At 40.4% G+C, this 10,863-nt stretch overlaps 1 protein-coding gene across 1 annotated transcript; it reads right to left on the bottom strand.

Annotated features, from left to right (window-relative positions):
• Positions 1-1,695: 1,695 nt before the first annotated feature.
• Positions 1,696-6,318, bottom strand: paqr9 (progestin and adipoQ receptor family member 9). Its single transcript, XM_029526389.1, has one exon. The coding sequence runs from the start codon at positions 6,050-6,052 to the stop codon at positions 4,892-4,894; it is 1,161 nt and encodes a 386-aa protein (XP_029382249.1). The 5' UTR covers positions 6,053-6,318; the 3' UTR covers positions 1,696-4,891.
• Between the last annotated feature and the right edge of the window lie 4,545 nt (positions 6,319-10,863).

Consider the following 10,863-nt stretch of genomic DNA (forward strand, 5'->3'; position numbering starts at 1 on the left):
TATATCCTCCTGATGTCGGGCAATCATTGAAGCCACCAGAGGGAGCTGTAAGCAGGTTAATCAGTTCACAGAAGGTCAGCTGAATTGTGGCAATCACTCATATAATTTTATTCAGACTAAGAAGACAAAACACCTTAAACCTCAAACAATTTTGAATGTCCTCCAGTTGGAACCTGAGACCTGGAGCTCCCGTTGACCTTTTAGTTAATACATGTTTTTCTTCTTCGAAAACACTACTGGCACATTTATTGCACATTCTTACCTGATCTGCAGTGAAGCCGCACTCACGTCCCTCAAATGTAACACATTTTGGGTTAAAGCATCTGACTGATCAGCAGGTTAAATACTCAGTGTCCTGAATTATAACTTTCTTTTTTTTTTTCTTTTTTTTTAAGAAAGAAGAAACAATTAAGGCGAAGCTTCAGCATAGAATCAGTTTGACTAACAGCAGTATCAGTCACTGTCTTTCTCTTAGTTTTCTTATTCATTCTTGATCATCCTGAATGCAGTTATTGGACTTGCTCTTGCTTATGTACTGAAATTGTAATTCTTATGAAATTAACCAGAATCTTGCAGTTGAAATTACTGTGCGCTGTGAGCACTCAGTGACTGTATGAGGCTCCGCTGGAGGAGGGTTTTCTCAGAGCGGCTCATGTTTCACCAGCCGTTGTCTGTGACCCAGAGTAAAACGAGACAGAGGGTTGGAAAAAGCCGGTTTGGCGGAGGGGGAGGGGTTGATATAAAAGGCCACCTGCGAACATTGCCCATGCAGGCATAGCCCTGCCAAAGTCCAGAACCCCTACAGCATGCACTCACTCACACACACATATGCGTATATGTGTATGTGTATATGCGTGTGTGTGTGTATATATATGTATATGTATGTATATATATATGTATATATGTATATGTATGTATATGTATATATGTATATGTATGTGTATATATATATATATATATATATATATATATATATACGCAGTAAAAGCTGAAGGCCTCCTGGAAAATTCAAAAACTCTGAAAACCAAAGACTTCCATTCACTTAACCCTTGATGTCCAAAGATTCTGTTGGTCTGGAAGATGTTCTGATTGCTAATGTTGGCTGGTTAGCATGGCCATTATTTGAATTTGTGCTGAGTATGTGTGTTGCTTTCCTGGTAACTCATTTCATGTTTAGTTAGCATGATAGCACACAAATAGTATGCTTGAGAATAACTTTAAGGTCCTTGCACTTGAGTACTTTCCACTGTTCCCATTCCACTACTTGAGACTAATCCTCTCTGCTATTTGGCATCTTTACTGTTACACAGATAGAAAAAAAAATGGCTGCATTAGAAGTTGCAAGTAGACTAACATTTAGCTATAAAATAATTTTTGTCATTGGGTCAGTTTCAGTGTCTTCAATTATTTCAAAATGTGTTGGTTAATTTGTATAATTTATATAATTATTCCTACAATTTATTCAGATTTGACAATGTGGAAACTTCATATTGATGTCAATGTTTTTGTGTGACACTGCTGTTAACCATTATGTTAGCGTTACCAAAATACAAATGAAGTTGAAACGAAGCTCAGTCATACATTTTACTTACTTTGTTTTAAACATCCCTTAAAAATGCCCTCTGTGTTGCCAGTTTGGCTAAAAATTTTGTCTTCCTCAGCGTAGAGTAAGAATGACAAACTATGAGCTATATCTTGAAAAACCCCACCTTATAAAATGAATAAAGAGCCACAATGATTTACGTTTCTCAGCATATTTTATTCAAGAAAACCTATATTAATGTTATAAATGCTATTCCATATATCAATAAACATAATGTGGAAGGGTGTTCACTTTTTCAGCTTAAACAGACACGGTGTACTTCAATCAAGCTACAATAACTCATCATTTAAGTGCATGTGTAACGTAATAGTGATATTCATCAGTCACCCCTGAGTATGTCACTAGGTAAGATACAGTAATCTCTAAGTGTAACATTCACACTCTTCACCCAAGGTAGGTTCAATTCTGAAGAGGAGGAGGGGTTTAAGTCTAAACGATGGTTCTTCTCAGCGACAGACACACAAATGTGTTGAGGTTGAAACATCACTTTAAGACCAGATGCAACATGATCCCTTTGACTATTTAACAGAAAAACCTGAAATGTGCTGAAATGATGCAGCTCTGCAGGGCTGGCAATTAAAGGAACATTGTGAGGAGCTCAAAGAAGATTTAAAGTGCAGCATAACAGCTAGATTAAAACAACCACAGTTATTTACTCATTACAGTGTTGTGCATCAACAACTCACCTAGAATCTCATCATTTTGTGCAAGTGAACGCATCAAATGTGCAGCTAAGAGCCAATCTAACAGACTGTCAGTATATCATTTTGAAACATTTTAGGACTATCAAACACAAGTTATCAATAATGTAAATGTGATGTATAAATGACAGCTTACATTTGGAGATATAACTATCTGAGAAATACTGCTAGAAGACAAAATTACCTGGGAATAACATGAAAACACACACCCAAAAACCACATTATCCCCTAATTAATCTTCCTGGTCCATTTTCTTGATGCACATTAACTCAGAGCAGAAATTATTTGGATAATTTCCTCTTCCCTCATCAGGGAGGTCACAGCAGCAAAATGTGACACAGGATGATAAAAACCACAACAATTTGTGGCAGGAACAACAGTTTTCTCAAGCTAAACAAATGTCTGAATGCTGTGGACAACATCATGCTAATAACAAACAATATGCAGATGTTATCTTACCAAGTTAAAATGATGCATTTGTTACACTGTCTTTTATATAGACTCTGCCTATACACGAAAAACATGGGGGACATTTGGAAAATTCATGGATAAAATAGGTTTCCTTCATAAACTGGATTTATAGCAACCAAACCCCAAACCTGAGCCCCAAGTGCAAATCAGCACACTGAAGTGGGACCTGCAGAATTTCAGTCAAGTGGATTGTAGAGAAAAATAAGGACAGGAAAACAGATTTGTGCAGAAGTTATGATTCTACAGCAAAAGCTATAAGGCTAACCTTGCATCATGCAATTAAAAACTGAATTGGTAGCTTCTGTGGTGAAGTTAGTTTGAATTAGATGGCAAACTATAACTCGGTTTGTCCTTCCTTGTGTATTGCCATTCTGTTTGATTCACACACCAAAGAATCAGTATCCATTACACTGAAACACCAGGAGGTCACTAAACACAACCAACACTGTTTGCTTTTCTACCAACTCGGAAGAAAAAAATGCTCCATTCACTGAGAAATAAAGACCTTTGATGTTTGTCTACTTTGTATCTGAGACGTGAATAGGCTCGATATCTTTTTGTATGGATATAAAACCTAATAGGCAACATAAATTTAGAGCTTAGAAATTTGCTTTTCCTTGTACAAAATTACAATGGCCATTTCAAATTTGGGATATTATGGTTCATCTTCTGATAAAACATTTTCCAGAGATAGTAAGAAATGCCAAATTTAATCTTGTGTCATAAGATTTCAAATCAACGACAAGAGAAGCAATGAGTGTTGTTACATGACCGCTGTTTCTCAGACTCAAGACTAGTGATAATACACAGTTAAATACAAACTTGAACTATTAACCTTACCAATTGAGTGCAAAACTATACAGGAAGTTCCTGATGACATACAACTATAATATTGCCATGATTGCAATTATCATTGTTCTAAAGTATGGCTTTTGCTCTGAGAGGCTGCCGTACAGCACATGGCGTGAAAAGCCGTCATTGACATCCTGCCCATTCATCAACAATGCCTGTCATCAAACCTCAACGGCTGCTCAGATCTTTTTATAAAGACAGATTCTACTAACAGGAGATGCCAAGAAAAAGATATGCCTGTACAGAGATGGTACCACCGGCACGAGCTCCAGAAAAACCCAATATGCATTTCATTCAGATAAAAAAATCCTCCGATTTATATCACATTTATAAGAACTAGAGAATTAAACAATATTAATGTTTCAGATCAATGGAATAAAAACCATACAAACAGTAGATGTAGTAGCTGCACCATGGAAACAGCTCGTATCAAAATATCTCAACAGCACATTTTGGCAGAGAAAATCATGCTTTTCACTCTTACCTTAATGATTAAGGTTAGAGCATGGCTTCTTAATGACAGGCCAGAGGCCACTGGCCCCTGAAAGTGCTTGACTATAAGACTGACAAAAACTCTCTATTTCTGTTACATCAGCAAGGTCACCACACTTCCTGCTGCAAGGGCCATTTAGTACAAGGGAGGAAACAAGTGTGCAAGTTAGAGGGAGAGAAGCTATGGCTAGTAAAAGTCAGACAAAGCGTTAATTGGGTGCAAGTTCAACTGAAACCATTGTGGATATTTTTAAATATATTTTCTTCAGTTAGACAAAAGGGAAGTGCTCGAGCAGGAAAGACGCAATAGCACAGAACTCACTGACAACTTCTGTAAATGATCTCGCTGAATTTTAAGCCACATTACCCCAATGTCACATGGGGTGTGTGTTATCCTTGGTAACAACACTTTTTCTCTGCCCTCTTGTGTACAACGCCATAGAGGTAGTTATTGTCCCCACTGCTCAGACATCCTGTTGGAAGATACTTTAAAAGCACAGGGCAAACCACTGGAAAGTTTTTTCAGTATCCACTCAAGTAGGCAACCACCCTTTGGTGAGCTCAAAATATAACCCTTTAATCTCCTGTTGTCCCCAATTTACTCTCACGAAAGCTTGAATATTGTTCCCAAAAAGAGTTGGAACATATGAGGAACTTGAAATCCAACAGGGAGTATAGTTTCATTTGTGCATTTGTGGCATGGCTCTGTATGCATGTGCAAATCTTCCTTACAGTTAACATGATTAAATAAGCAAAAAAAAAGTATGTGTGATCAGTTACATTTCAGGTGTTTCTTGGGGGGTTCCTTTGCTAGTTGGCCTCTCTGAGGTCCGTAGATGCAGTTGGCACGCCAGGAAAACCACACGATGATGGAGATGATGGTGGTCTGGAGGAGGAGCATTACCCCGTAAGTGGAAGCTATGGTAGGTCCAGGTAGATGGGATAGGGTGGCAGGGGGCAACAGCAGAGTAGGGCTGAGCAGGATTGCCCTCACCTCAGCCTTGATCATCTGAAGCTCATCGAGGATAGACAAAAAAGTGCAGCAGTGGAACCACTGGTGGCTGTGCCCCCAGATGTCAAAGCGGCCTGGGGCTAGCCGCTCAGGGAATTTGCTGATGTTGAAAATGCCTGAAACCAGAAGCCAGAGGCAGTGGCGGTAGAAGTAGGTGGGCATGGAAGTGGAAGCAGCAAAGGATGAGGAGGGGCTGGAATAAGGCGATCTGGTGAGGAGGCGATAAAAGACAGGTGTGGAAGACACAAGGAATGGGAGGAGGAAAACAAGTGTTCGGATGACATATCGATGCCGTCTCCATCTCTGGCGGGTATTGCAACAAGACAAGACACAAATGATTGCTACAACACATGCACACGGGATGTAGAAGGTCTCAAAGAACACACTTAACTCTGGGATTGCATACAACGATCTACTAGCCCCTACACAGTCATGTTTCAAGTCTATGTGGGGTCCATTATTGCCTCTTGTCTCCACTACCCCTGCCTGAGGGTGGATGTAGTAGTAGTATGCCAATGATGATCCAACTGTGTAGGCACTGATAGTGCCATAATCCACAAAGAAGCAGACTTCTCTTACCACCAGAGACATTGAGTTGAGCAGGTGGGCCATACTGCTAGCCATGAGCAGACAGAACACCCCGATATAGTAGTTCCACAAAGGATAGAAGAACGCGGCATCACCATGTGGTGCACCCTCCCAACCAAACACCTCCACAAAGTAGTAAGAAAAAACAAAAACTGGGAGGAAGTGTGTCCAGAAGTTGCCAGTTTCATTGGTAGGCCTGAATGCTGAGAGTAAGCAGTCTCTCAGACTGTAGTTTGGGAAACGGTAACCAGTAAGGATAAAATTCTCAATAACTCGTGGCGGCACATCTGTATGCCTCAGAAGAGGTAATTGCTGACCGCAGTTCAGGAGCATAATGTTAACACTTTATGTTACTGACAGCAGAAATTCTGTGAGGATCTGACCGCTCCTGCGAAACACTTCAGTTTTTATTGCTGAGCACAGCATAGTATGTAATTACTTCCATACAATGTGTTCTTCACAGGTGGATAAGGCATCTCTTGCTCAAAAACATCAACAATGATCTTCCGTGGACCTTTGATCCTTGCTTCACTGCCAGACTGGTGAACTGGAGGGTAGTCTAAAGACCAAAGCTGGTGTATAGGATGAGTGCAGTATATAAAAGACTCAGCCTCAGAATTAATTTCCCTCTGGCTTCCTCTTTGGCCCTGGTACAGACCCCCCCCGCCCCCCCCCCCCCCCCTCACACACACACACACACACACACACACATCCGAAAAAGATTGTGCTGTTGATCTTCCTCCCTTATTTTGCATAGGACATGGTGTGCGCGGACGCCTCTCTCCGTTCAGTCATATGCACATTCACGCATGCATAGTTCTGCCCCAAGAATGAAGGTCATTTGCTACTGTGTTACGAGGTTGAACAGTTCGTCAGTCTGCGTACAGTCGAGATGTCCAGGAGATGCGTCCGTTTAGCTCTGTTTCTATTTTGGTCATGGCCAAGGCTACTATGTCAGGCTGCTGCAGGTCCCTTTGCAGGTTCCGTTGCGATACAGGTCGCTGCTGGGGAGAAGAAATCCACCGGCGAGAGAAACGAAGTGTGACGGTGCTCGGTCCCTTAACTGAAGGTCATGTTTAAAAACGGCTTCCTGTCACCGGGGATTTCAGCGAAGCTTCAGTGGCTGAAAGCTACACTGAGCTGTGCTGCCGCAAATGCCGAGTCCCGAGCCGGCCGGCCGGCAGGCATTTCACCGAGACAGCGGGGAGGACGAGCGACTGTTTGACAGGTACTCGCTTCAAGTTCCACGAGCAATACAACTACTCGTCCGGTTGCGGATTTCAAAATAAAACCCGGAGGTTGTGACATAACATGCTTTAGAGGTCATGTTGCTAGTTTGCACAGGGTAGGAGTGAATAGACTCCTTTCCCTGGGCCTGTGTCAAATTCAAAATGACATTACTGGCATGTCCAAGTTCAAGGCATTGTTAAGGCATAAAGTAAATATAAAGATTTAGAAGGCTATTGTAAAAGAATGATTCAGAGTAACATGAATGTATATTTACATACACGTGATAGTGATACACTCATATATAATGGAAATAGTGAGAACCCCTAGTTGTTTTAGCATTACCTTTGAGTGCCCAAATACAACCAAACGCCATCCATGGTATCCTGAAATGACCTCTGGAAGGATATCAATAATATCCTAATTACATTGGTTTGTTCTTTTAATATCCTTGTATTTTGAATCATTGTATTGAAACTACAAGCATATCTAGGAATTTACCGCAAATTAAGACGAGGGGTTCAAAAAGCCCAGAAATCTTTTATTTTGAAGATAGACTGCCTTCATATCCGATCTTGCTCTCGCTCACCGGGCACCTTGATGAAACTGACTAAGTGCCCAACTGATTCAAACCATTAACCATTTTGTCGTCTATCATTCTTTAGTGTTTGGTTGGTGTTTGTTGTTGTCCTTGGCAGGAGGCGGGAGACGCAGAGCCAGGCCCCATGAAAACGGAGGAACAAAGCGGGCCGTTCCGTACCGTGCTAACAGACTTTCCGTTATCTGCTTTAAATGCAAAGTTTTCCCCCTCTGAGTAATCCTGTGAAGGAAGCACTCTGCCCCCTCCACTATGAGCCAGTGCATTTCTCAAGCTTTTAAAAGCTTTAAAAGTGCCTTCCCCTTCCTGCTGTTTCTGAACCAGATGACTGTGTTTCAAGTTAATGGCTCTGTACCTTAGAAGTTATCCCTGTATTATATCTATATCATTATTCAGTCCGTGTTCAACAAATACTACAAAATATGCATTTAGTTTGGCGCCTAATCTAATTTCAATGTATCTTTGTGGCAGAATTTTTCTATCTACCTATCAAATGAGACACCTAATTTTATTGATAATATCTATAACGAAATGTGTTGCCGCCCAACAATCTAAAAGGGCTGGAACAGAAATTGAGGTTAAGAAAACCTATTTTCTTAAGGCTTTGTTTTACAACATTAGATAATAATGAAACTGCTGCCCACAGACTAGAAGCCCTTCTCCTCCGTGTCCCCCTTCTCTCTAGCACTGACCACAGTGGCCAAATGTCAGGAAGTCTTTGAAGCAGCAATCTTTACAGGATGGGGTGGAACTGGGAGGGATGGCCATTTTCCAAATCCTCCTGAGGAATAAGAAGCAGGCCACACCTTAGTGTAAAGAAGTGTGGGACATGCCCTACAACATGCTCTTTTAATCAGTGTTGACAGGCAGTAATGATTTAACGGATGAAGAGACAGTTCCTGTTGGTTGGATGATTGATTACATTACTGACCGACAGAAAGAGTTAAATTTGACATTTGACACACTTAAAGTGAAACATTATACTGTGCGTAGGACTGTTAGGACGTTTCATAGAGGATAAAACTGTACGGTGTTGGTCAGTGGGAACATTTCTGCAAACAGCAAATTATTTTATTTTTTACTTTTATCAAATGCGCTTTTTGAAAACCTTTGGGTCCCTGTGTGGACCCTCTTTTGTTTCCAAGGACTGAACCAGATTTGTCTTGACTTTCTGAATGTGAAAATGTATTGCTTACAGCTTGCTTCATGTGTTAACAAGACAAAAAGACTTGTCAGATTCCTCACAAATATGCTGCAAGTTGGTCACTTGACTTGTCATGTTTTGCAGTAGTGAAAGTACTATCTTTAAATGTTCATGTCCTCCAGCAATGAAAACAGTGAAAACCTCCCCCTTTCACTTTTTATATCCTGACAGTGGAACATTTTCTGTCTCAGAAGCTCCCTAAGACACTGACAGCAGGGTTGTCAAGGGTTTACTGTGATTTTTGCAATTCTACTGTATACTACAGTATTTTTCAGTTTAGTAGATTACTGGGAGCATAGTGGCCAGAACTTATAGTTTGAAAGTCAAAGTTCACTTCCTCCTTAGCTATGCTGCTTTAGGCTTCAACTACTGGGAGAAGCACTGAGCACTTCTTACTCTCTCACCCTTGAATGCACCAACATACTACTAACAATGTTTCCCTGAAGTCCTCTGTCTTTCCCAGTTCCTCTCCACTCTCTCCCTGTCCCCATTCTGCAAGTAGCGAATCATCACCACCTGCAATGCCTGCTGCTCTTATATTTTGGTGAACCTAATACAGCATCATATTTTCCTGCCTGCACCTGTGTTGAATATCTCTCCCTGAGGATTCTGCTTCTTAAAGGAAGTTTTTCCTTGCCACTGTTGCCAAATGTTTGCTCTTGGGGGAATCTGTTGTGTATCTTTAAATCATTTATAAAGGGTTTGGTCCAGACCTAAATCAGATTAAATTGATTTGATTTAAATTACAGTTTTCAATGTTTATTCTCTTTTGGACCAATATCCACTAAAACAGCAGCAAAGCAGCAGCCAGTACAAAATGTATCCTACTTTTTCTGCTACTTGATGAAGTGGTGAAGAAGTCAGGGTTTAAGAAAACTGAAACAAATACTGTACTGTAATTCATCCCTTCCGGTGAGGTGGCTAGATGACTAGAGGTAGAACTTGTTCAGACACGTTCTGCACGAGACAATAAACCAATGACCAAATGTCCAAAACACTGTGTATCGTTAAGTCTGGTGACCCAAATAATTTCACCCAGGTAAAACACCAGTCAGTTCCAATGTCATCCAATGTTTAACAAGTTTCATTCATCATTTCCATACAAACGCTGCAACACTGACATGCTGGTCTATTCCCTAAATGGCACTGTCAAACTGTTCACTCCCCTCCTCACACACCTGCTGCTCTTCTGTGACTTCCCTTTATGCCCTTCTAATTACAATAACCCACCTAGTGGTCAAACCCAAATTTTGACTCCAAGAAACATGAAATTTGAATAAAAACTTTGTGATGTGTGTTCATTTGTAATTGCAAGACCAAGAGTACAAAAAACTTGAAAGGTTCATCTGATATGCTATTAGCAGTCCATACAGAGAATATATATATACCTGAGTATTGTTAGACAAGGAGACAAGGGTAGGGTGGAATTCTTCTCAACATCAGCCATGACATTATGTATGGCCTCCATGCAACCGTGAAGCTCTGCTTTGCTAACCCTCCTATAAATGTTTCTAAAATCTGATGGTCTGTTCAGAAGTGGCCCTTATCCAAAAAAAATGTAATAAAACTAAATATAGTTACTGCTGAAGATACTGCAATCACAACAGCCCGGAGGAAAATTTTGCTGCTCAAAGCTTGCGCTTCTATAGTTCTGGAGACAAATTTGAGATTCTCACCTCAGCCTCATTTTAGTTTATGTTTTGTCTAAAATGTTTCTCATATGTTTCTCCTAAAATTGACTAGGAGAAATAGGTGAGACTGGAGGGAGTCATATTGGAAACTTAATGGAGATACCTTTCTAATCTCAATTCATTGTTTTTAATTACTCCTTCATTTCTCCTTTGGAGAAGAAAATGAGCAATACTAGAGCTACCACGGAGCAATACGAGTCTCTCACACACCTTACAAATGATGGAACAAATAATAAGTTCCATGAGGTTCTCCATAAAATTGTTACAAATTGTTACAAGGATACAGACTAAATCATCAAATCAAATCAAATCAGATTTATTTGTATAGCGCCAAATCATAACAAAGTTACATCAAGGCACTTTACATATAGAGCAGGTCTAGACCAAACTCTTTATAAATGTATTTATAGAGACCCAACAGATC

This window comes from Echeneis naucrates, chromosome 18 (assembly GCF_900963305.1).
Source record: "Echeneis naucrates chromosome 18, fEcheNa1.1, whole genome shotgun sequence".
In the NCBI taxonomy this organism is placed as follows: Eukaryota; Metazoa; Chordata; class Actinopteri; order Carangiformes; family Echeneidae; genus Echeneis; species Echeneis naucrates.